The sequence below is a fragment of the Falco punctatus genome (assembly GCF_963210335.1).
Source record: "Falco punctatus genome assembly, chromosome: 13".
Lineage (NCBI taxonomy): Eukaryota > Metazoa > Chordata > Aves > Falconiformes > Falconidae > Falco > Falco punctatus.
This window is the reverse complement of record NC_137593.1, coordinates 28,591,421-28,617,526: the sequence shown is the minus strand read 5'-3', so window position 1 is coordinate 28,617,526 and position 26,106 is coordinate 28,591,421. Positions and strand designations below refer to the sequence as shown.

General features: G+C 46.4%; 2 protein-coding genes across 6 annotated transcripts in view; one reads left to right on the top strand and one right to left on the bottom strand.

The window, feature by feature from the left end:
- Position 1: 1 nt before the first annotated feature.
- On the top strand, positions 2 to 25,415 carry SENP2 (SUMO specific peptidase 2). 2 transcript variants are annotated; one of them, XM_080410354.1, is made up of 17 exons: positions 2 to 520; positions 3,659 to 3,714; positions 4,285 to 4,418; positions 5,232 to 5,307; positions 5,808 to 5,886; positions 8,390 to 8,534; positions 9,450 to 9,553; positions 11,396 to 11,490; positions 12,705 to 12,762; positions 14,455 to 14,518; positions 15,202 to 15,351; positions 16,710 to 16,841; positions 17,256 to 17,459; positions 17,583 to 17,662; positions 18,978 to 19,062; positions 19,748 to 19,843; positions 20,415 to 25,415. In XM_080410354.1, the coding sequence occupies exons 1-17, from the start codon at positions 108 to 110 to the stop codon at positions 20,475 to 20,477; spliced, it is 2,034 nt and encodes a 677-aa protein (XP_080266480.1). In that variant the 5' UTR covers positions 2 to 107; the 3' UTR covers positions 20,478 to 25,415. The 2 variants fall into 2 exon arrangements, with proteins under 2 accessions (XP_080266480.1, XP_080266481.1); XM_080410355.1 differs by lacking the exon at positions 2 to 520 and adding an exon at positions 982 to 2,727.
- The window catches only part of IGF2BP2 (insulin like growth factor 2 mRNA binding protein 2), a 27,157-nt gene continuing 25,282 nt past the window's right edge, over positions 24,232 to 26,106 (bottom strand). For 3 of the 4 annotated variants that reach the window (XM_080410357.1, XM_080410356.1, XM_080410358.1), the window contains one exon: positions 24,232 to 25,913. In XM_080410357.1, coding sequence (XP_080266483.1) covers positions 25,818 to 25,913 — 96 coding nt within the window. In that variant the 3' untranslated portion in view covers positions 24,232 to 25,817. The remainder of the gene's footprint in view (positions 25,914 to 26,106) is intronic. The other variant, XR_013931835.1, reaches the window with a different exon arrangement.

Sequence of the window (26,106 nt, the reverse complement as noted above, 5' to 3'; positions counted from 1 at the left end):
AGGATGGGCCGGGCTAAGATAAGAGAGGACGGGCGGGGAGGCAGAGGATGGGCCGGGCTAGGATAGGACAGGAGGGCTGGGAGGCAGAGGATGGGCCGGGCTAGGATATGACAGGGTGGGCTGGGAGGCAGAGGATGAGCTGGGCTAGGATAGGACAGGATGGGCTGGGAGGCAGAGGATGGGGCGGGCTGGGGCGGGCTGGGGCCGGGCTGCGGTTAGGACACAAATATGGCGGAGCGCCATCGCCCCCCTCAGGTAGCGGGAAAGGCGCAACGGTCATGCGCAAACGGTTAAATCCCCCCACCCCGCCCTTTCCCGCCCCTTGGGCGGTGGGAGCCAATGGGAGGGCGGTGCTGCGCGCGCGGGCGGGCGGGCGTTGTGCGGCATGGGCGCACTTCCGCCGCGGGCGGCCGGGGCCTATGTACCAATGGTTGCTGGGGGCCCTCGGCGCCCTCCTCGCCGCCGCCCGCCGCCCCGCGCCGCCCCCGGCCCCGCCGCCGCGCAAGAGGCCGCCCCCCAGGTCAGCGAGCCGCCCCGCCGCCTTATGGCCGCCCGAGGGCCTCGCCCCGTCACCAGCCCTCGCGGCCTCCCGGGGTGGGGCCTGCGGGACCCCCGGGGCCCGCTTGCCGGGAGCGGGGCCTGCCCGGCGCCTCAGCATCCGCCCCCCCCTCCCCTGGGGCCTGAGGTGTTCAGGGCGAGGCGCCTGTCGCTCTGTTGCAGCGTGGGCTCGGGTGCAGCGTGCTGCCTCGCCCTGGGGCTCCCGTCGCTCCGGCTGCCCGCCCCTGGGTGGGCTCGGCCCCTCTGCCCGCCCAGAGCCCCGCTCCGTGGCGGGAGGGCAGCGATGGGCTCCGGGGAGAGCCGGGCTGCCCCCCGCCCATCCCCGCTGCGGCGCGGGGCGGGCTGCCTGCTGGCCCGGCGGGGGGCGGCGGGGCGCGGGCCCCCCTGTGCCCCTGGGCACGGCGGGGCGGGTGTGACGCCGAGCTGGCTGCGGGGGCTGGGAGCTCCCCCTTAAGTCTCGGCAAACCCGCCCCCTCGTTCGCTTTCCATCTGCACAGCGGGGGGCTGGAAAGAAGAAAGGGGGTGGGGATACGGAGTAGGAAACCAGTGTGTATGCTTACAGGGTATGGAGGAAAGTCATGGCATGGGCGTGTGATAAGTATGTGGGGTGGAAGAAAGGGGGATGCCTTCCCAGGTGTTAGCAATTGCTGGTGCCCCAGAGCGGCCGGTGACGCACGGCTAAGCCATCTCCGTGCCTGTCACTTCTGTCTCTGAAGAGAGGGAATGTATGGATTACATGCTGTGTTTCGGGGAGTGTGGTTGGTCCCTCTGGGAGTAGCTTGCTCCAGCAAGCTCTGCTTAGTGTCGCATTCCAGAGTGAATAGGAAAAGTTACTATCTTCTGGAAAGAGCCACTTGTTGCACAAGTAGCTGTTCACAGCTGCTGTGCAGAGTGTAATCCCAAGCTGAAGAATGTGCCTTTGTAGATGCTGCAGGCTTTTGTGTCGTGGTCTGACAAGGAGACCCAGTTTTGTTAAGAGATCACTGGAAATAATGAGCAAAGCAATCAGGATGAAATTCAGGTGAATCTGTGTCAGGTGGCTTTGGAAGCTGTCCCGTTGAAAATAAGTTTTCAAACGGTGCTCACCAAGATGTACTGTAAAATAGCAAAGAGGTTCCCAGGTTCCCGGTGTGAGTCTCTGTAGGGAAACCGAAACCACAGGGTGGTTGTTATTTCTGCCACTTGAGGTTTTCCTATCATAGAAAGAGGAAAAATCCTGGGCATGGGTGGTGAAACTGGTGGGGAAAGCAGATAACTGTTAGCTACTCTTGTACTGCACCACTGAAGCGCAGTGTGTGATTTTGGGGGGGGGAGGGTTAACCTGTGAAAACTTGAATTTTTTACAAATATGAATTATAAATCTTAATTAGCAGTTCTCAGCACGGGTGGGGGAGTAGTTTTTTTAGAAGAAGAGGGCCTGACTTGTATAGGCGTTTGCGAAGATAGTGAGTTTTCCTTATACCTTATTTTTTTCCTGTGGTTGCTAAGGAGGCAAGTAAAATGGGCATGAATAGGTGCTCTCTTCTCTAGAACGCAGAGAACAACACAAATGCATCTTTACATGGAGAGTGGTCTCTCAAATTGCTTTTATTTTCTGGGCCATTTTTTCAGCATGTCATAATATTACTCAACACCCTGTGCACTTACCTGTTTCTCCTAGGCACTTGGCAAAACCCAGTTGCAGTGACACAGCTTAACCTTCTCACGGGGTTGTGTATTCGTAGCTGAGCATACATTTGGGTTTTTCCTTGCCTTTTGCTCATCCATGTTCCCTGGCCATGCCTCCTTCAGAACACCAATGGTGTCCCAATTTATTTCTGAATTATCAAGAGAGAATTAATCTTTTCTTGCAATCAAACTGATTGTAAACCTCCAAGTGGCTGGTAAAGTAAAAAAGGACAAAACAACATTCACTCTGCTAAACCTAAAGAAAGAGGCATTGCTGGCCCAAACCAGTTATTGTAACTGCAGTCAGGGATGTAAACTGTGTGTATCTCAGAACGTAGCCTGGAGGAGGTTGCGTTGTGCTTTATCCCTGCAGAAGACTGATGCTGGAAAGCCTTCATGGAAGAGCAGCTCAAAATGAGTTAGCTCTTGCTAAAAATTGAGCAGGAGGATACAAATGTTTTGCCTTTTTCAGTTTTACTTCTGGAATACCAAATATGCTGGGTAAGAATGCATTGTTACAGGAATAGATTTGCATTTAACAGATACCCTGCAGTATTTTCTGTCTGACTTTAATAGCCTGGTAATAGCAAGTGTTCTTTATGGTTCAGTTAAGGCTGTTGGATACTTTTTGTGCTCCCAAAACAGATGGAAGATAGTCCAGAAGCAATGATACCAGCAGGGTTCAGGGGCATAACAGTTTAAAATAAATTATTTTGCTTAATAAAGACCAAAGAATTCTTCAAAGAACCCTTGCCATCTGTCATGGTATTTTTGGAGGGGGGGAAAAAAAATTATGAACAACCTTTGCACTCTTCTGGAAGCAAAAACTTTTGCTAGACTTTTATCATTGTATCGGCTGATAATACTCAGACTTAACACCTTGTAAGAAAGGGTGCAGCTAAGACTTATTTCAAGAACTAGCTCACAAGCACTGATTTAGCAGTAAGTTATTTAAGTGGGTGTATGCATGAGTTGCTTTCCCACCTTTTATTTCCTGTCCTACTTAGACTTTTCTTTGCAACTCAGCATAGCGACTGACAAACCTGGGTGGCTCAGTAATCTGTGATATGCTTCTTTCCTTGAGGAAGACTTTACATATTAATTTAAGCAATTTTTTGGTGATAGGAACAAATGTAAAACATTAGGAAGCATTAACAGAATGAGGAAAAGAGGCCTGATGTGTTTAGTGGGATAATTAGCTGTCTGTGAGCGGTCCATTGCCTGGGAGAGGTGGGGGCTCTTGATGTGAGATGCTCAAGATGCTCAGCAGTGGCGGTTGGGTATGTGTGCCTGAGATGATCCTGGGGTGCTTGGAAGGAGAAACCTTTGGGATATGAAAACTAACTTTGGAAGTTTGGGCCCTGCAAAGGGAAATCAGCCTTTTAAAAGCTTGCCTGTGGTTTCAAACCGTTGTTCTGTGTTCTCTCCTCAGCGTTCAGCTACCTGCGGAAGATCGTGACAAGGTTCAAGCAAAACGTAGAAAACTAGGTATTGTACATTACAGAAATATTTAATATGCCTGATTTGTCTTGGGTTTCATGTATGTTAGAAAACTCTGGCCTTTGTACTTCAGCATTGTTACTGAATGTTACCGAAACCATTCTTTCCTTGTGGCCATCTGTGTAGCCGGTGGCTTGAGGGTGCATCCTAGGCCCAGCCCTATGTGTGATGTTATCTGTGTTGACTGTGGCAGAGCACAATACTTTTACTGCCAGCAGGAGATACCCCTGTGTGAGTTAAGTATGCAGTGAGCACGTGCATGTTGGCAGAAAGAGTATTTTAAATCAAAGCTGTGTACTCCCTCCCATCTGTATTTGCAGTGTACCTCTGTCAGTTCAAAATATTTGCATGTCTTATGAGAAATCACTTAGAATCTGGGATGTGAAGGAAGGTAACTTTAAACTGAGGACAGGCAGAGAAAAGATGTATTTCTGTGAGCTAGTGGGTTTGGGGAAAAAAAGCTGAATTGAAAACAGAAGAGTCACTTTAGTCTGCATCTGAAAATTTTGGCATGCCTTTTTAAATCATGTTGTTACATGGCCTGTCTTTGTTTTTTAGGTTATGGCACCTCTGAGCCTAAAGAGAACATTGAAGAAGTTTTTGCTGCGGTGAAGTTGCCAGCTGAGGCGACAAGTGAATGCCAGAAGGCTTCAGTCAGCAATGCAGCTCCAATCACAGAGTCTGCCAAAGAGGTTAGTAAGGATTATCTGTGCAGGATGAAAGAGGAAGCGGCTCTTCCTACTGCATCTTCAAGTTTGGCCTGCTCTGAGCCTGTGCAGCAATAGGTGGTTCTTTCCCATTTGCAGCCAGCAGCTCTTGTGTGCTGGGTTTGCCTTCCTCAGGTTTCCATACTGTGCTCTAGCACTTGCCACTGAGGAAGGAGCTAAATGTTAGTTGTCTTCCAGTTACTTTAAAATTCTTCAAGTTTATAGTTTTAGTGTGTTTGTAAACTGTTACTCTCTTTCTCAAGCTCATAGTTAATGAGTCAAAATACATTACGGCACAAGAAAAACTGCATACTTCCTTTAGATAAACTTCTTTCTGCTAGGTTTGTTATCCACCAGTCCAGGAGAGGATTCCTGTAGGACTTTGGCTCTGTAAAAATGAGTCATGAACTGCTTGAGTCCCTAGTTTGGTTCAAAGGTGTAGTGTTATTTTTCTTATTGCCCCATAGGATAAGAGGAATAATATTTATTCGTTCCTGAGAGAGTCGTTAACTCTAACTTATACAAAATATATTTTTCAAGGGCTAAACTATCATGCTCTGGAATGTTTAGGAGCTGACTGAGAACTCAGAGATAAGCTTGTATTGTTTTAGTCACTGCATGTATGACAGCGTACTTTTCAGAGATCCTGCAAAAAGACTTGCATTCTGCTGCAATCTGAACCAGCAAGTCACAGTCCCCAGGTCATAATAGAGCTGACTAATTTTCAGGAAGTTTATGTTTTCTTGGGTTCACATTCAGGTTGTGTTCATGTTGGTACTTTTTCTTTTTTTATTGAAGACTCAGCCTGCTTCTTCTGACCCTTCATCTGAAAGACGAGCAGGTTCTGCGCTAGAAACAGAAATGCTGGAAATTGGTAAGGCTGACATCAATTGTTAACTTGTTTCTTTCATACCTTGTGTACTGTGCAACTCTACCCCTAGGCTTATGTACAGATTATGGAAGGCACAATATCTAGGTAGCATTAGGAATACTTGAGTGTGAGCTCTCTTTCTTCCCTGCATCCTGGCATTGCTTCTGGATTGGGGCCAGGCTCTGTACAAGAGCTGCCTTGGTTGCAATCCTTCAGTTCTGATACTTCTGGCAAGCTAAGAGCAGACATAAATTGTTTTAAATGCTAATTTTAGGTAGTAGATCCTGATAAGCCTTTTTTATTTCAGGTTTAGGCTGGCAACTTTCAGTAGTTGCCAATATGAAGATCTTGAAAATATTCTTAAGTAACATAACACAAATAATATTATAATGTAAAAGAAAAAATGAAAAAAAATTATCTTTGGTGAAGCTCTTTACTGTAAACTCATAAACCTCTTCACTTTCCTTTTATAGTTACTGATGGCTTATGCTCTTCTCTCATAGATAAAATGCCTTGTGGAACCAATGCCTGCTTGAATAAGGAAACACTATCCCTTTCTTACAAGACGATTCCACATTTGAGGTAAAAATCCTTCCATTTTCTTTGACAACTTCTCTGAACGGTTTTCTGTCTTTCACTTTCATTCTTGAACTTCCCATGTTGCCTGTATTTGTGTCCACATAGCAATATTTTTCCAAGGTATTCAGGAACTCCTCCAGACTGCTATACTAAGGGAGGTCTTCAGCTGTTTTTGTTGGTTTTTTTTCCCTTCCAGCCCACTTTAAACTTTTTCTCTAAATCCAGATATTTCATACACACAGGAGATCAGATAAAAATTAAAGGTCTGTGGTAGAAGAAAGGGTTGAACTAGAGAAGAGGCTGAGACCAGGATCATTTGTTGAAAGGTCCTAAATAGTTAATTTCATAGAAAGAAAAAAAAGTAGTTATTTTGGAAAAAAACCAAAGAACTATCCTTTCCGTTGCATTTGTTTTGAGTTATTGTTTAGGGGATGCAGAGGCACTGTTTGTACGCTTACCTCGGAGTCAGAAATAGCTGGAAGGAGAGAATGGGTCATGACATAATTTGATGTTACGATTTACCTTCCAGTCTCGGAATTGGATTAGTAGTCCTGTGCGTACCACAGCTTGGAGGTACTGTGGTGACAAAGTTACAAAGCCCAGTTGGAGGCCAGTCACTAGTGGTGTACGCCAGGGATCAGTACTGGGCCTAACACTGTTCAGGATCTGTATTAATGACCTGGACGGTGGGACAGGGTGTACCCTCAGCCAATTGACAGGTTATACAAAGCTGGGAGGAGTGGCTGATGCACCCAGTGGGCATGCTGCCATCCAGAGGGACCTGGACAGGCTGGAGAGAACTGGGTAAACAGTTGCTGAAGTTCAACAAGCAGAAGTGCAAAGCCCTGCATGCGGGGAGGAACAACTGCATGCAGCAGTACGTGCTGGGGGCTGACCAGCTGGGAAGCAGCTCTGCAGAGGAGGAGGTCCTGACGGACAATAGGCTGACGTGAAGCAGTGATACATCCTCGTGGCAAAGACCAGCAGCACCCCGGGCTGCGTTAGGAATAGTGTTGCTAGCTGGTTGAGGAAGGTCATCCTTCCTTTCTATTCAGGCCACCTTTGGAGTGCTGTGTCCAATGCTGGGCTCCCTCGCACAAGGAAGCTGTGGACATACTAGAGCAAAGAGCCACGAAGATGATTAAGGAGGTGAAGCATCTTTCATGCAAGGAGAGGCTGAGAGAACTGGGACTGTTCAGCCTGGAGAAGAGAAGTCTCAGAGGGATCTCGTTGATGCGTATAAACATCTGAAGGGAGGAAATGAAGATGAGAGAGCCAGGCTCTTCTCAGTGGTGCCCACTGACAGGACAAGAGGCAGTGGGAGCAAACTGGAAACCAGAGAATTTCATCTGAACATCAGGAAACACTTTTTTACTCTGAGGGTGGTCAGATACTGGCACAGGTCGCCTAGAAAGGCTGGAGAGTCTCTGTCCTCAGAGATGTTTGAAAACCTGACTGGATGACACAGTCTTGGGCAGTCTGCTGTGGATGATCCTGCTTGAGCAGGGATTTGGACCAGATGATCTCCAGAGGTCTGTGCCAGAATCACAGAGTGGTTGGGGTTGGGAGGGACCTCTGGAGATCAGCTAGTCCCACCCTCTGCTAAAGCTGGTTCCTCTAGAGCAGGTTGCACAGGGTCGTGTCCAGGCAGGTGTTGAGTGTCTCCAGAGGAGACCCCACAGCCTCTCTGGGCAGCCTGTGCCCGTGCTCTGTCACCCTCACAGTAAAGAAGTTCTTCCTCGTATTCAGATGGCAGTTCCTGTGTTGCAGTTTGTGCCCGTTGCGTCTTGTCCTGTCCCTGGGCACCACTGAACAGAGCCTGGCCCCGTCCTCCTGACGCTCGCCCTTAAGGTACTTGTAGTCATTGATAAGATCCCCTCTCGGTGTTCTCTTCTCCAGGCTAAAGAGGCCCAGCTCTCTCAGCCTTTCCTCATCAGGGAGATGCTCCAGTCCCCTGGTCATCTTCATAGCCCTCCGCTGGCCCCTTTCCTGTAGCTCCCTGTCCCTCTTGAGTTGGGGAGCCCAGAACTGGACACAGCACTCCAGATGCAGCCTCACCAGGGCAGAGCAGAGCGGCAGGTTCACCTCCCTTGTATTATTCTCTGAGGAAAGCCACAGCTACGCTTTGGTGCCAGGGCACTGGCTTTTAGGAGAGCTGGGTTGGATGGTATGAATAACACACTGTCCTCGTTCTTTAGTCTTCATATTACTCAGGGATTGGCCTGCCACTGACGTAACATGCCTCTGGGTGTAGTTGTGATGTGCAGACCAGATGCTGGTGTATGTTGAAGGCAGTTCTGATAGTCACTTCTACTTCTTTGTACTTTCCCATTAGCCAGTTGAAGACAGCAGGTCTTCATCTGAAAGTCGTAAGTGTTTTGTGTCTTTCTCCGTCATCATCATCAGTGTACATGCTTTATGAAATAGCTGGTGGTAGAGCTTGAATCAAGAGGTGCGTATTTGAATGTTGTCTTGACACTGTTTCTTTTGCCGTTGATGTTTTTAGCCCAAGCAGGAATGGCAAGCACCACGTCAAACCCACTCCAGGCGACATCTTAACGCTGAGGCCACCCATCAGGGAGTGTGCTGTGCCAGAATCCACAACTTCAGAAGGCAGCAAAATGGGGAGGCTTTTCTGTACTGCTGAAGAGGTATGCTGGGTGAGAAAGGTGTCATTTGAAATGGAACAATTTAGCAGTTATAACAAAACTGTACGTAAATGCTGAAGTGGCAGTTCGTGACAGCACAGTGAGTGTAGCTTGAAGTTAAAGGAACGCTTCAGGAATATCGGCATATAGCATCTTATTTGTCTTTACATTCACTAAGTCTTGGAACAGAGCAGTGCTTTGTTGCCAAAAGATTGAATTTTAAACCATTTTCATGGAAAAGGTACTGGCGGAGAACCGTCCAGCCAGTTGCACTTGTAAGTGAGGCTGTACTGCCTTGTTGCTGTTGATCTGTGCAGAGTTGTTTCACTCTTGTCCTGAACCTAGCTCAGCTGTGATCTTTACACAGCAACTGTAAAAGGATTAAAGCAGGGGAAAAAACACTCAGCTGGTGATAATCCTTCCTTACAGGACTATTGGAGAGGCCTTCCCCTGTCCTTTTCCTTCCCATATCTGAAGCAGCTCTTGGAAAATCCCTGATAAAGCTAGCTTACACGAGAGGGGAACTCACACCGAAGTACTGGAGAAGCAGGCCATGGCAAGCTGTGGAGTATGATTAAGATACCCTGGGGACTCATAGCGCCCAATCATTATGTTTATTGACAGGAATGCATATTAGCCTGGATGATTATGCAAGAGGTGCAGACCACAGCTAAAGAGAAGAGGCCCCCATTTGAGGAAACAGTTGCAGAAGGAATTTTGAGGTTTATAGTGTGACACAAGTTCTTAGAGCAGGGCTAACACTAAATGAAGGTGTGCGGATTCCTGCTAAAGCAAACTTGAGTTATGTGCCAGTATTTTGGGAACAGCCTGTGCAGTCTGCACTATGTCCAGATTACAAACATTTGCTTCATATGCAGTGGTTCTAATCTGCTTGGTTTTTTCCCTTCGTTCTGCTAGGGTGTTCAGCGAGGAGAAAAGGAGAAATACAAACAGCTCTTGCAACTAGTAAAGGAAAAATATCCTAGAAGGCACTCTACCCCACAGCCCACAAGCAACCGCAAGTAATTATATGAAAAATAGCCATTAACTTTTTGGTAGTAACTTTTTGGCTGTTGTAGGTGGAAGTGGAGGGGAATTAACCTTTCCTACTCTCAGGGTTCTGGATAATGTGCCAAGGCAGGTGTTAGGGCAAACTAATTTTTAAAAGACTGACACCCCACCTTCAGCTCTCTGCAATGAAGCATGAATATTATCTGAATGCATATTCTCAAGGTGACGACTCCTTTGTTGATACGGATGTGTTTCTCTTTCTGATACTCCTTTCCTGTCTGTGTTAAGAAAGGTAGTATCTAATTGTAGTGCTGGTAGTGTAACTTCTAGTATAAAAATCCGCAGGACTGGTTATCTTGTAGCACCATTAAAAATAATTTATCTTCCTCTTGTTTACAATTGATGAGTTTTTCCTTGGTCAGGTGTCCTGTTTTATCTGAGAATGTGAAATATAAATAAGGGAAGGACAGGGTATGCCAGAATTTTCTCTGTTCCTTTCTACCTCCCCCAGTCCTTCTCACACAAGTTACAGGATGTTTTCTTTTTGCAGTACACCAAGTTGACTAAATCCCACTTGTGTGTAGATTTCCAGTTCCTAAAGCAACCTGTAAAGGAGAACTTTTGTGTGATTCTGATTCATATATTACCAGTGATGAGTGTATTTGATGTAACAGTGTCAAGAGATTGCATGAAGTTAACGACACAAGTAAAAAACTCAAATATAATAGAAGCCATTATTTTAGTGGAGTAATTACACTTCAAAGCTGTGCAGAAGGGGCCTAATTCTTGTAAAACAGTGATGCCAGGATGGTGCTGAAGTTCCAGCATGCCTTTCTACACAGTAAGACTGTGTGAAATGCCATGCTTTCTGGCAGTTTCCTTTAAATGCTGTGAAACCTGGGTTGTTTCACAATCTTTGCTTAGTGGTTTACAGCTAGAAAACATGTGGACACACGACTTCAGAACAGGATATCATGTTTAAACATTCTGGTGTATGAAAATGATATGGAAAACAGTATCTCGTGTATTTTTAGATGCACTGGCAATAGCATTTTAGGGTGGGTCAAGACTCTGCTTTTGGCACCTAATCTGCCAGTCATTGATTATTGTGGTTTGGCTCATATCTGAGCAGACCTGGAGCATGTGAAACAGATCCCTTTCAGATGAAGCTAAACTTGAAAGTGTTCCTGTGGGATGTGTCTAACGCACTCCAAGTGCGAATGAGCGTGTAGTCCCTGAGGTCAGAGTAGAGTAGGTCTGAAGTAAAATGTCCCAGCAGTTTGCATGTTGTGGACATTGCATTCTCAGTATCAGCGTAATCTTTAATAAATAAACTGAAGAGAATTGGCCAGGGGCGGTTGTAACGAGTGCTGTCTTGTCCCATAAGATAAAGTGGTCTCCTCAGATACTTGTAGGATGTGCAAAGAATACATTTTCTGTCTAAAGAAATAACAAGAAAGACACTGATTTGCTGGTGAAAAGGTAAAGGAAGAAAATTTCATGATTAATTAGTCTCTTGAAATTCTGGAGACAGAAAATTTGAATCCTGTATCTTCAGTATGCCAGAGTTGAAAGTAGCCAAGCTTCTGAGTGTAAACTGCCTCTTTGTGGAAATGTCCTCTGCATTTTGTCGTGAAGCCAGTGCAGGAGACTGGATGTTCCTATTAAGGGATTAAACAGCCTCATTTTACCTTAATATTTCTATTGCTTTTACTATGGCTTCAAACTCTAATGTAGACAGTTGTGTATGAATAAACATTAATCTTTCTAGTGAATGAGTATGTACTGAGAAAAAATACCATACGTATAAAAATTGTGATTCTTCTCTGTTGTTTTTTTTTGTTGCACCAAAGTGTTCAAGCCTACTCCAAGGAACCAGTGACGACCGAGAGTCACCTGGAAGAACAAAAATATGGAAATATCTATCCATGTGTGACACTAATGACTGGTGAGTATCCCCATGATTCATACCTGTTCCACTTTGTAGATACACTTCAAATCAAAATAGGGCATTTCCTTATGTCTCAAAGGGTGTAGGTTATGCTAAAAAGGTTATGCTAAGAAGATTTGTCAGTGCCAGTGTCTCATTAATCGGTGTGTATAAGGAAATCTGAATCAGCCAGTGTGTTTATGCTATTATAGCTGATGTCAGCTCTTAGAATGAAATGTCTCTGGAAGGAAAGGGGGAAGTAAAAAAGAGGGGGAACACCAGCACCACCAAACCGTAGTTAGTTATTGGCGAAAATGGATTGGTAAGGTTTTTGTTGAAGTGGAAAAGTTTGTTTAAAATCGTACTTGAGAGACATTACTGTACCAGTGGTGTTTGTAGCTGCAGGCATTAACTGCGCTTTGCAGGAGAACGTTGTAGTATCTGGCTATAGATAGATGGGGAGGGCACCCCATTACTGCACACTCGTAGGTACTTAACTCAGAGTGGCGGTTATGTGTTACTCCTTTAATCCCTTTTTAATGTTATACATAACTATTTCTGTGGTAGTGGAGCTTCGAAACCAAGTAAGCTAATTGCACAGTACCTCTGTTTATATCAAGTTAGCTTCTTTGGTAGCTCATCTTCAGTGAGTTGAAGATACGTAACTACTGAAGGTGACCTTAGCTGTCTTCTGCAGAGTGTGGGATAGTTACTGGTTTGCTGACAACCTATTTTCTTTCATACCAGCAGTGTATTATAATGCCATCTGTTCATCTGTATACATTTAGTATTGTCCCGGTATTTTTCCATGTTCATTACTTCAGTAATTTTTCATCAATACTTCTTTTTACGTATCTGTGACTTTATTATGCAATCATACAGGTTTTGAAATTATTTCTGAGCAGGTGCTGAAATTTGGGGAAAGCTTGTTTTGTCATAGAGAATGAGAAACTATTCTTCTGAGCCTGGAGGAGCATCTGGGCTTGCAAAAATCACTTGTTTAGTCAAGTGTGCAATCTAGGTTGGAGTTAAAACCTCATAAATGCCCTGCTTCAGCTCTCATACACTCACACATGGTATTCAAAGTTCAAGCTGTTTGTCAGAGTTCAAACTTCCTAACCATACAGTTGTCATTAAAAGGTTTTTTGTATTATCACCCAGAAACAGAGCGTACATCTGATGCTAACTGAAAGTCAACTTCTTGTTTTCATATTACTGCTTTTTCTATGCAGGTATCAAACAGGGAGTTGTTTGCAGCCCGCAGTGGTCTCAGGGAAGCGATACGATCAGGTAGAGTTTCTTTTAATCATGGTTCTTGTTTCGTTTGGCTCGTGCATGTCTCTTTCAGCTTCCAGTAGTGTCCAGAAGAAGACAAATCGTATTTATTGTCTCAGTGCTGTGGAAGAGGAGTAGCTAGCTTGTGGCTCTGGAATTGCTTACAAGCCACTTGCATCTCAAGTACAGCTCCCGTGCTTGAGCCATGCTGTGTGACAAACAGGGTTGTGCTGGTGTGGTGGTTTCAGAAAGCTAGTGAGGATGAGAGTGGTGGCCATACTAAGTTGTCCTTGGATTTGCAGAATCCATTTTTTGCTTGCGAGTGTCTTTCTGCCAAACTGTTAATGAGATGACATTTAATTTCTTTCACTTTGAAACGAGGATCCTAAGCATAAGGATTAGAGAGCTTGTAAAGCCTGGTGGGACCAAGGCAGTTTTTTTGACGTAGAGTGCCTTGGGTTTGAAGGTGAGACCAAAAAGGAAGCATGCAGTCAAGTTGTCTGCCTGTTGGAGAGGCCAGTGGACTCTTTTGTGTTGGCTGGCTGAGTTGTCAGGACTACTGAGTTCAGATGCCTTTGTGGTGTTGAGGGAAATGGGCTTTTGGTTGCAATAAGTACAGCTACAGGGAGAGATTTTGTACGGTAGTCTGATGCATGCCTCCTTCTGCAGTGTCTTGCCCTTAAATGAGAGAGGAGAAAGCGTGGATGGGAACGGAGAGAGATTCAGTTGTGGCAGTCCTGTCTTTTAGCTAATTCTGTCCCTATTCTTCTCCCCGCTTTAAACACGATCGCTATATTTAGCTGTGCAGCAGTGTTCCTGTGCTTAAATTGTCACTGGTTCCCCTACGCTCGAGGGGAGAGAGGGAAATAAAATAACTAACGGAGTATGATGGGTTCAAGTAGAGGGAACATTTTCTTGCCTTTTTCTTCAGATTTAGCTGCTAACTGAAGTCATTTGGTGAGGCCTGGGAATATCTACTCTTACCGTGCTGGACTGAAAGCGTTTAAAGCACAATAAGTGTAAAATACCATGAGAGTCTGTTGTAGATCTCCCTCCGGAAAAAGGGGATCTTTGGTGACAATGCAAATTCTTGTTTTTGAAGAAGGGACATATATATGGACAACTTTAATGTCTGTGTATTTGTTTGCTCTTCAGAGTCTGCGTGGTTTTAATGATAATCCTCTCCAAACGGGGGTAGTCACTTTCTTGACTAGCCTATAGAAGGCAAGTAAACGTCCTGTAGCTGTCCCATTTTTAATTCAATGTGCTGGTCTTAGTTTCTGTAAGCTAACTATATTTGGTTGCAAGTATAGTTGCAGATGTTCATGTTATACCTTGCAGTGTAACACCTAGCATGCAGTATTTGTCACCAGTAGATCACAAAGCACTTGATAGAGGAAGTGCTGGTTGCTTCCTTGTTTTCCAAATAAAGAAACTGGTAAAAAGAAAAGAAAAGGAGTCTTGCACGTGGAGATGGAAGAAAGTTTGCAAAGCTCCCAGTTCTTCAATTCTGTCCCAGTCTTGCTGGTATGCAAGAATGGTGCTGAAAGCTGAGACGATGTTGTCACATGTTTGTCTGTGCAACTGAGGCTCTAGGCAGAATCAGCCTTGAAAAAAGCATTTCTTATCTGGGAGGTGAAATCTTGAGAACTGCATGGGACAGTATGGATATACAGCTTACTTCTCTCTCCCCCTCTCTTCTCGCAGGTACTACACAGCAGCAGAAAACTTTCATGAGCAAGGAAGACCCGTGAAACAAGCGGTTGTAGTGGTAAAGTTGTTTTATTAATTATTTCATTTTTAAGGAAAATATAGCTGGTTTAGTTCAGAAATTTTTGCACTCTTCGTTTACATACTTTAAGTGATGTATTTGTCCCAGTTGTTTTTCCCAGGGAAAGTGGGAGTAGTATTTGATGACTATGTTATCAAAAAGCATTTCCCGCTGCCCTTAGTTTTGTTTCTGGACTGTTATGAGCACACTACACTATACTATTTTTATTCTTCCCTGTTAATGTGTTTGGTATAGGTTCAAAATGTTTAGTGCACGGACTTAGCTGACCTGCTAAGCTGGACTTGCAGTATCTTTAGTCTTGTTTTGTGAGATAGGGAGTACATTTCTTTGACTTTCTTCTCTGTTCAGGATTGAGATAAAAAGTAAAGTTTTAATCATGGAAATCAGAAATACTAGTCTCAGTCTCAACTCGATACCTACATGTGGAGGCTTTGTGGGCATTCTTAATGCTAGTCCAAGCCAAACTAATTCTCTGCCTGTCTTGCCTCTGTTTAGTTTTGAGTGCAGCCCTACATGGGTGCACAGTTGGAATGCAGTCATCAATAAAAAGTAACTTTGGAGTTTTGCTGGTTGGACGTGTGTACAAAAACATGATGTTCTGCACTATCTCTTAGCAAACAAATTGTGCTTTCTTGCTATCTTAATGTCCTTCTGTCTAACAGAAACAGTATGGAACTGAAATCTCGAAAGAGGCATTATTCCAGTTGCATCTGTCACCTGTTCCGTCCAGAAGGTCATCTGCCCTTGGTGCGGAAGAGAAGAAACTCCCAAGCTCAGAAAAAACAGTAGAACACTTCTCAGCACTCACAGAGGTACCATAACTGACAGTCTATTAGAAAAAACAGAAGGCTGTGAAACAGCTGCAAGGAACTCCTTGTATTATAGGTGGTTGTTAAGGCTTTTTGAAATCTTAAGAACTTGCATTTAACCTGTTACTGAGTGTCTGCAGCTGTGACTTCACAGTGCAAGGGTCAGCCATAAAGCTGGGTTTTTTAGGATTTAATATGCTCCACACACTCCTTCAGCTGTGCTGACCTAAGGGTTTTTGTGGGGCTTCTGCTACCAGGACAAGAGTTATTCCAGATTTAACAACAGTCTCCCAGAGCAGTGCTAACCTGTTTCATACGTTTGTATTGGATCTGCCTTTTAATCTGTCCTACCATGGTGACAGAACCTGAAAAATAAGCTTTTGCTAATCCGCAGGATTTTTTTTTTTTTTTTGTCCTACGCATTGCTTGTGGGGGACCTGAGCATCTTGTATATGTCCTCAGGATCTCACCGTCAGGTATGCACACTGGGTGTGGTTGCACTGCATGTAACAGTGGTCACAGGAGTTAACTTAGCTATGCTGTTCAGCAGCGAGTGGGAGTTCAGGTTCCCCTACATATAAAAATTTTGGCTGCTTTTATTCGTCGGCATGGTGATTGTGCTGATATAATTGCCTTTTTTATGCCCATTGTGGACTGACTTGGAAAAGGCTAGCAAATGCAGAGTTTATAAAGTCTGTGGAGTGATGCTCAGTGCAAGGAAAACCATGTGTGGTTTTCATTTTGCTAGCCCAGATTCAACCAAGAAGGAGATGCTGTTCCAGATCAGAGTATTTTGTACTACCAGACCTAGTGATTTATTTGCATTCCTTAAGCAGACGTAGATGGAAATGTCCATATTACAATCAGTTGCACGCACAACCTGGACTCCTTATTGCCTGACTCCAGTGTAGCTGCCTCATTTCCCCCTTCTACTGTTACTTCAGTTCCCTTTGAAGTCCCCCACCTTCAAATTCTTTCAGGCTCCTGACTCACCTGCCTTGGTATGGAGAATGCCTACTGAGGTTGGCTTAAACCTCAGTATTACGAGTGCTGCGGTGTCACGCACGAAAGGTGTTTGCTGTATTTCTGTCCATTTTCCAGCTGCTTTAGTGTGTTTTGCTAGTCCAGATGTTTGATACCAGCATCCTTTGTGAAAACAAATTGAAGCAAACCTGGGCTCTAAAGTTCCAAGTTAGGATGCTGAAACAAACAAAAAAGTGCTATTGCTAACTTAGCAAAAAACTGGCAAAGCCAGTTGCTCTGTCACCTGAGCTTAATTTACAGGCCTTGTTTCAACTGAAAGGTCGGTGTGCTCAGTTCTCTGTTTCATAAGTCCTTCCCTGTTTAATTGTTCATTTCAGGCTATGGAGAGAGAAGTCATGGCTGCATTTGGCAAAGGTCTGCCAGATGAGATCATGAGCAGTGCCTTCAAACTCAAGGTCACTCGTGAAGATATCCACACACTAAAGAACCTTCACTGGCTAAATGATGAGGTAAAACTAGCTGCAGCACTAATTCAGCATTTATTTAAAAATACTCCTTTGCTGTGTACAGAAGTCTTTTCGAAATTGTTTCATGACCTTCACTGCAGAGCCTACAAATACCTGTACAGTTCTTATTTTAGGTACTTAAGGGTCTAGTCTGGAAATAAGGGTCAGGAAATTCCTTTACTACTTGTATTATGCAGTTTCCAGGAGTGTGTCTAGGTTATTGGAGTGGGTGGTGGGTGTATTTATCGAACTGCAGAAGTAACCAGGTACAAAATGCTTGGAACAAAAGCTGATAACTGAGGCTGGAGGTCACTCAGCTGCGTACTTAAGGGTGGCCAGCAAGGACATGTTGCTGTATTTTTAATTGGGTAAGCTAGTGTATTATTTTACATCTCAACTGCACTTTATATGGTACAGGTCATTAATTTCTACATGACTCTTCTGATGGAAAGAAATAAGAAGGAAGGATATCCAGCAGTCCATGCTTTTAGTACTTTCTTTTATCCCAAACTAATTTCTGGGGGCTACAAAGCAGTAAGAAGGTGGACCAGAGCTGTGGATCTCTTCAAGCAGGACCTCATCTTAGTGCCCATTCATCTGAGAGTGCACTGGGCCCTAGTGGTGAGTGACACTGGCTTTTTATTTAGAACTGGATGGGGAGAAAAAACTAGCAAGAAAAGTCATTTAGATCTTGCTGTGTGTGCAGAGGTTGTGCTTTGCCTAACAGTTGCCTTTTAATAACAGGTCATAGATGTCAGAAAGAAGACCATCAGATATTTTGACTCAATGGCACAAAAAGGGGACACGATTTGTGAACGTTTATTGTAAGTAACTGTTCAGTCAATGCTTTTATGTTGTGAAACATGAAAAGGTTTTTGGATTTTGTCCCTGTAAATACGACTGCAAGTTTTTGCATTTCTTGTAGATACGAAACACACGTGCTGACTTTGTTAGTAATCAATGAAACTGGGCTACTGATGGGAGGGAAGAATTTCAGGGAAGTGTTTCAAAATACCAACCTGACTGTAAAAGGATTACAGTCTTCCAAGAGCTTTTTAACTCCTCCTTTAAGAACTTTTAGATTGCAGCTCAGTAATGTTGGGGTCCTAGGGTATATACACTCCTGTTTGTGATGAGCTACACATACTTTTACTCTTTACTGCTTAGCTCTTTTATCCTTTTCTTGTATTGAGACCTTCCCACACACACACACTTGTAATGTTCATCCTTTCTGTTGCAGTGAACTGTGTAACATGCTCCTTCTCAGTTTTTTGGTACTTCTGTTCATTGTTTTAAACAAACCCACCATATTTCCCTCCAGCTTACCCCAGCAGGCTGCCCTCGTGTCCTCACTGGGTGTTAGTTGTACTTCTGACATTCTCAATCAAGACAGATGTCTTGTGGCAAGCTTTTCCAGATGTATCAGCTGGCATGGCATACATCTCAAATACAACGGCTGTGGTTTATCACATTGTGCCAGCCAGCGTCCGTAGATGTCTTTGCCAGTGATGCAGAAGTAGCAAACCCCCTTAAACCAACAGTTTTGTAGAGCAAGAGCAGGAGAGCAGCTCCACAGAGACAAACCAAGCGTTCTTTTAGTCCAGTGCTCCCCTGAACAGTTAACAGCAGATGCTTGGGAAAGGGTATAAGAACAGGTTTGCATAGAATAAAATGTTGTCCTCAAGAGTATTCTTTCAGCAGCTGGTGGCCTGAGACCTTCCTCAGCCAGAGATATTAGCCCAGAAGCTTTTGGTTTGTTCTTCTGGAGGTGCACTTGGTATGTGGGATTAAGGCACACAGTGGAATTATGGCATTATGGTTCCTCGCCTGATTTTTCTGTTCCTCCTCAGATAACATGTGATTGGAGGGTTTTGACCTCTGCTAGGCAATGAGCTTACACTTTTGTGGAAGCCTCTGTTGGTATTGCTGGTCTCATTCCTACACCATTAGCTCACACCCTCACACTGTGTTTGTAAAATTGAGTTTTGGATTTTTCCTCCAAATGCCTTAAATAGCTGCTGTGAGGATCCTCTTGACATTTTACTGTCCTGCCCTTCATCATCTTGTGATCCTTCAGCAGCTTTTTCTTTTGTTGGCCTAAATTATGAAGAGTGATTTTATTATTGTTGTTTTGAACAGCCAATACCTGCAAGAAGAAAGCCGGGAAAAAAGAAATCTGGAGCTGACGTTTTCAGAGTGGACTCTTTACAGCATGGGATCACATGTAAGTGAGCACCACGTGGATTTGAAATGTGAACTATAACTCATCACAAAGATCTTAACAGTTTCTAATAAGTCCAAGGCTTTAGAGCACGGCCGTGAGCATCTTGTGTTCTTACGGTACCACATCAGGCTGCAAGTTGGACCAGCAAACTGTGCTGGGATGAAATCTCTAAGCAGTGCCTCTCCTTGCTGGCTGAATACTTTTTTCATTTTTCTTTTTTTTAATTACTCTGCCACATGAAGGTGAATCTGGCTTTGCCCCCATTTCACAAGTCAAATCTAAAAAATCTGTTTAGCTCTTGCCAGAGAATGTGGGCTTCTTGTTTGGAGCACAGATCCTGGCATGTGACAAAGCAAAGGGTTGAGCTGATGTTTCTCAACGAGTTAATAGTAGAAAGCAGTATCTAAAGACTCGATTTGAGAAACGCGACGCTGTGTAAAACTCAAGACACTTTGCAGGGAGGAAGGCTGCTATCCCTTATCAGCCTGCCAAGGATTTGGCTTGTAACATCGAAGTAAAGGAAGCAGAGGGGGAGGGGTGATGTGCAGTTAGTTGGGTCTGTTCCTTGTGCTTGGGAGCAGCAAGTAGATTCTACAAGTAGGTCCATGAGTGTCTGGTTTGGGTAGTGTGCTATGTCAAATTGCTTTTCTTTCTTAACATTTTCCATCTTCTTTGCATTCATTAGGAAATCCCTCAGCAATTGAATGGAAGCGACTGTGGGGTTTTTATGTGCCAATATGCAGATTGTATTTCCAGAGACAAGCCGATCACCTTTACACAGGTGAGTGAAGGTTATAAACAGTTCCAGGCTTCTGCAGATAGAAGAGCCAGGGGAGTTACAGCAGCTCTTAACTGTGTCTGAGGCAGGGGCTGAGGTTTTGTACCTTTCTCTGGTTTTGGTGTGTAGATTCTGGGGCTGGAACTTGAAAGTGGCCTGAGCAGGGCAGAACTGTGTGCTCCATCCTTATGTCTGGTGTCTCCTTCCTAGTTGAATCAGTGAGATTCCTTTTGGGCAGGAATTTGCAGCCAGTGGGCTTGTGATACCTGGCCTTGGTATCTTTTGGAAAAACAGGTTTCACCCTTTGACCGGTTAAGACACCAGTTATTTTCCAACACGGTGGTCTCTTACTAAAGTGCTTGTAAGCTGTTGTGTGGTGGAGTACATCTGGCTTTGTTGGGTTGTCGTGCCACCCTCTTAGGAGCTGCACGGGTGAAACACGTTTTGTATCCAAGTGGCGAGTGTTTGACAGTTCTTAGAAGAAACTTCACATTAAAGAATTAACTGTTTATGCATATTTTCTGTCTCTTTCTACTGTGGCTTTGTATTTAATGGGTTTTTCTTTCTTTTTCAGGATAACATGCCTTACTTCCGCAAGAAGATGGTGTGGGAAATAATCCATCAGCAACTTATATGAAACATGCACTATTGAGTAACACTGTGATCACCTTAGGGTGACTAAACTATTATTTTAGTTACTTTTCTAGTATCTTATTTGAAAAGTCAACAGGCACACAAATTTTCCTCTTTAGGCTATGAAGTAGCGGTTTGGGGTTTTTTTTGGTTTTTTTTTTTTTCCCCCCTCCCCCCAATTTTGGAGACAGTAACTCTCTTTGAAATCAGCTAGTGCGCCTTGAGTGCAGGCCAGAAGGATTGCTGTGACCTCACCAAGGGAACGGTCAAGAACAGATGCTGTGAACCTCGGATACAGAGATGGATGCTCGTACCTCTGAGCACACGTGGCCACATTATGGACAAATGGGACTCTCATCTGTGGCGGTGGTAACAATTGTGTTACCCAAACTTATCTTCCCAAGGACAATGTGCTGAGCTACTGTTTCCTCAAAGAGAGTTTTCTTCTGTTTCTAGAATATCTATGATCTACTTGATTCCTAAAACTGGATTTGTGATGACCACAGAAAGCAAACATTTACCGTCTTTTGATTTGTAACAAATCCATAGTGAAACCCCTGTAGTTGGGGTTGGTTTGTGTTTTCATTATTGTTTTTGTTTTTTCTGTCTCCAGGGAGTTATCTAATGTGAAGAGAGAAGTATTTATTTCTTTTTATTAAAATAAATATGTAACTTATATAAAGAGCCTTACTTGAATGAAACTCTGGTAATTAAATATAGTGATGTTTTTTAATTGAAAAAAACCTTGATGTGTCAGTGTGGTTTTTACTTTTCACTTACAATCTATGAGGAAGAAGACCCTAGTCAGGATGAATAGCGGGCATAAAAGCCTCGGCTATCGCCACCAAATCCTGAAGGGGCAATTGGGATGTGGTACAGCAGCGAGACGAGCAAGCCCAGTCCCGGTAATACCGAAGCGGATTTCTTTTTGGGGTAACTCACTAGACTTCTCGGTAAGGCAAACAAAGCCTGTGTGTGCTGCTTGGTGAGCAGGGGCTGCGCAGTGCTGGGGTCTGTTTGAGGGTAACGCGGGTGTCTCCGCAGTGTTCTGCTGTGGAAGTGGAATAAACGTGCTGGGCTGTGGCCGCGTGTCCTGCCAGGTTCAGCGGTGCTGCTGGAACCCGTTCCTGCCTTTTGCCCTCCGCTGCAGGCACTGCCTCCGTGTGTCTGCCAAATGAAGAGCTTGTGTTGAATCCTCACTGTTACAGTCAGACTGAGATAGATTAGTTTGAACATGGGTGTTCTCCCCTTGGGATTTTTTTTTTTTTTTCCCCTTTAGGTTATACTCCAGAACTGGAATAGGATTTCAGGTCTTTCATTTACCGTCACAGAGGAAAGACTGCCCCATAGCTGGTTTGGCAGCCACGTGTTGGAATGCTTGTGTAAATGTCAGGTTGCTTCTGTTATGGCATAGTTATCTTGTCACTGGAAATCACCTTAAATTATGGTATCGCCTCAGCTCTGGGGGAAAATACAGTGATTTTGGGGACGTTCCCCACTGTCATTGTGGGTGTGATCAGCCTTCACCGTGCTGCTCCTTGGCTGAAGATCTGCTCTCCTGGGAAAGCGGGTAAGTGCTTTATCTGCGCTGCAGGTCAGCAGCTGTATCAGTCTTTGCTTTCAAAGTGATTAGCTCAGTCTGTCACAAAATCAGAGATTCTCCAGAGACAACTGTTACAAAGGCAAGCTGTCATCTTTTGTTGTGTATTTCTTACATGACTTAATCTTCCCTAGATCCCTGAGGACTCGGAAGATTTTAGCCGTTTGTTAACGCTAGGCCCCCATAGCTGAACGCGTTGGGTATCCTTTCCCCTTTGCTTCCGTTTTCACTGTTTTGGGGGTGCAGCTTTGAGGCTGACCCTGCAGTCTGCTGGTTACAAAACCAGAATTTCTCTTTTGGGGGGGGGAAAAACAGTAACAAAGCAACCCCTGCAGAGGGGCCAGTGGTGTGGGGATGCTTTCCGGGTCCTCCTGGAATGCGCCCCTTAAGCAGAGGGGGCTCGGCCGTTGGGTGGAAGGAGCAGGGTGGTGCTGCCGCGAGCAGCTTCCCTGGACCCACAGCCAGCCGCTGCCTCCCCTGTCCTCTACACAAACCCAAAAGCGCTTCGGTGGTGTAAACCCCGTGTGCGCTGCTCACGGCCGGTCGCCTAGAAGTGCCTGTGTGTCTGTGGGTGCTGAGGTCGCGGGGCAATGGTACGCGTACCAGTCAATGTCCCCTCAAGGTCATCTCGTGGGCTCTGGCCCTTCAGCTGCGGCTCGGTTCCTCGTGCCCCTACGTGTCCTGAGACACCCTACGGAGAGAAATGGGCTGTTAACGTTTGTGCGTTGTTGCGTGCGGGATCTGGGCCTCGCTCCTCGGTCAGTGGCCTTGTGCGGGCGATGAGCTGGTGCTGGCCCGTGCTGATGGCAGAACGTGGGTGCAGCGGGAGCGGTGCCGTGTCCCCCGGCTGCTGCCCACGGCAGGGGGATGCTCGTCATCCAGCTTTGTACATTCCAGTGTGTCTGCCCCGTGACCCGTGACGTGGGCCTTGCAGGAGGGGGGTGGTGGGGGCGCCCAGACAGCGCATCTGGGCCAGACCCAGCCTTATGGTGCCGGTGCCGCGGGGCTGCCCTGCCGCTGCGCCAGCCCTGCCAGGCACCCAGCCATTGCCACTCCCAGTGCCAGGCACCCAGCCATTGCCATTCCCAGTGCCAGGAGCCCAGCCATTCCCAGTGCCAGGCACCCAGCCATTGCCATTCCCAGTGCCAGGCACCCAGCCATTCCCATTCCCAGCACCAGGAGCCCAGCCATTCCCATTCCCAGCGCCAGGCACCCAGCCGTTCCCAGTGCCAGCACCAGGAGCCCAGCCATTGCCTTTCCCAGTGCCAGGAGCCCAGCCATTCCCATTCCCAGTGCCAGGAGCCCAGCCATTCCCAGTGCCAGGCACCCAGCCATTCCCAGTGCCAGGAGCCCAGCCATTCCCATTCCCAGCACCACGAGCCCAGCCATTCCCATTCCCAGTGCCAGGAGCCCAGCCATTCCCATTCCCAGCGCCAGGCACCCAGCCATTCCCATTCCCAGTGCCAGAAGCCCAGCCATTCCCATTCCCAGTGCCAGGACCAGGAGCCCAGCCATTCCCATTCCCAGCGCCAGGAGCCCAGCCATTCCCATTCCCAGTGCCAGGAGCCCAGCCATTCCCATTCCCAGTGCCAGGCACCCAGCCATTCCCAGTGCCAGGAGCCCAGCCATTCCCATTCCCAGTGCCAGGCACCCAGCCATTCCCATTCCCAGTGCCAGGAGCCCAGCCATTCCCATTCCCAGTGCCAGGCACCCAGCCATTCCCATTCCCAGTGCCAGGAGCCCGGCCACTCCCATTCCCAGGAGCCCAGCCATTCCCATTCCCAGTGCCAGGAGCCCGGCCATTCCCACCACCCGGGGCTACGGGGGGCAGCAAATACAAAACCTGATACTTTTCTTTGTACCACTTGCACTACAGGTGGGGACGGGCCTTTTCCTGTGCCCTGCACCTTTCCAAAACACGTCGGCGTGACAAGTGGTGCGGCTGTGGTTTGGTACAGCTACGCCTGGCAAGGCCCGCAACCACTGCCCTGCCCCCCATCCCCTGCGAAAAAGCCCCCCCCCATCCAGCCCTGCACCCCAGCCCCAGCACGGCTCTGGCTGCCCCGGGAGAGGGGGCGGCCGGGGGGAACCCAACCCCCAAACTCAGCTTGGCTGTGACCAACTCGAGGCACTCGAAAGAAAGCAACGGATAACAAGCTCAGGCTCGTTAGCTGGATATATTTCACTTTTTTTCGTCTGTTTTTGTTGCTGGGTTGGTTTTTCACAGAACACTCCACAGTAGAGGAAAAGTTGCAGCCCGGGGGTCCGGCGCTGGCCCTGGCCCCTCACCCAGCACACGGCACACGCCGGGGCCACGCTGCTCTGTCCCTCCTCTTGCCCGTCAGGTTTCACCGCTTTCAGTTATTGGGCTTCTTTTTCTTTCTACCCTTTTTTTTTTTTTTTTTTTTTTTAATGTTTGGGGGTGGGTTTTGTGGTTTTTTGGGTTTTTTTTCTTTTTTTTTTTTTTTTTTTTAAACATTTCTCAAGCTTTCTCTGAAGGAATGGCCACTGGCTCTCAGCTAGCAGAAGGAGACTACAGAAGAGCTCTGGGACACGTGGGATGGTTTCCTTCTCCTGCCTCGCAGCTGACTTGGTCAAGATCGTTTTCCAACTTGTTTTTTATTAAAAAAATAAAAAAATGCTCCAACTATCAGTTTTACAAGGCATACAAAATCTCTAAAAGGGAGACACAAGCGCAAGGTGCTGAGGTACGAAAACCTGAGGTAGTTTTTGTGTGTGTGTGTATGCGTGTGTCATGGGGGTATGTGTGTTTTGTTTTATTTTTTTTAAATTTTGCTAGTTTTTCCAGCCCTGGGCTGATAACCTCTCATCAATCTGCTGGGTTCTCCCCCTCCCCCCATTGTCCCCTCCTCTCCCTGCAGCGGGGACCCGTCCCCTGAGCTCCCTGCTCAGGGATGCGGGTGCCAAGCGCGGCGGGGCGGGCGGTGATGGGAGAGGGGGGGTACGGACAGACAGACAGACAGACAGACAGACGGAGAGGGGGACAGGAGGGATGCAAACCCCAGCTCTGGACTCTGTGAAGCAAAGAGGAAAGGGTGTGTGAAAGAGATTCCTCTTTTAGGAGACGGTATCCCTTCTGTTGGCTCATACAGGCACTGCTCTTCTCAAAGCCCTTAAGAAATCACTTTTGAACACTCATTTAATATTTTCTTTTTCTTCCCCTGCTGGCAATCCTACATCTCTGCTCTACTGTGCATTAGAGAACCAATGGACTAGCTCCTTTCCTTAAAACTCTAGAAAAGCCTGCTTTTGCTAAAAACAACCATCCCCCTCCCCCGACCCCTTTGAAATTAAAAAAAGAATTAAAAAAAAAAAAAAAAATTCTTACGAAACTTAAAAATCAGCGTTAGTTTCATTATCGATATATTAATTCTAAAAATCGAGGAGCGCTGTGCGCTGCAGCCCCCCACGCCGGGCAAGCTCCCCTCGCCGTGCCTGGATGAAACAGGTGGCTTTTAGGAAATTAAAAATAAAAATCTCTCTCTGCCTATGTTAGTCCAACTAAAGGGATAGCGTCAGGAAGTGACGGAGTAAGGGGGAGGCTACGGGATGGAGAGAGCCCTCCCCGTACCCCTCCGCTGCACATCCTCGCAGCGCCCTGGCCACGGGGTGGGGGGGCTCGGGGGGGGTCTTTGGTTTGCTCCCCTGACCTGCTGGGGGGTCCGGCGACGGCAGCGGCGGGGTTACATTCATCGGGCGGTGCTGGCCGGCACGGCAGGAGCCTCACTTGCTGTGCTGCGAGGCTGGGGCTCCCTGAGAGTGTTTCTGTTCCTGCTGCTTCACCTGCTGTACGATTTCCCTGATCTTGCGCTGTGCAGTCTGCGGTGGGATCGAGAAGCGGGCGTCAGGGTGGGCACCGCGCGCAGCCGCTCCCCCCAGCCACAACAGCACCCTGCCGCTCATCGCCCTCCAACTTTTAATATTAGGGGACAAGCATGCAGTAATTAAGGATATGCTAACGAAGGAGCCATTCTGCTCCCGCACAGCTGCGAGTGGAGCACTGCCGGGTTTT

Bases quoted from the DNA above. Each gene is read 5' to 3' on its own strand.
- SENP2 (XM_080410354.1), top strand. From the start codon at position 108: ATGACAGGGTGGGCTGGGAGGCAGAGGATGAGCTGGGCTAGGATAGGA. The intron at 12,763-14,454 runs GTAGAGTTTCTT...CTCTTCTCGCAG, and splicing joins CAGGGAAGCGATACGATCAG to GTACTACACAGCAGCAGAAA. The intron at 14,519-15,201 runs GTAAAGTTGTTT...TCTGTCTAACAG, and splicing joins TGAAACAAGCGGTTGTAGTG to AAACAGTATGGAACTGAAAT.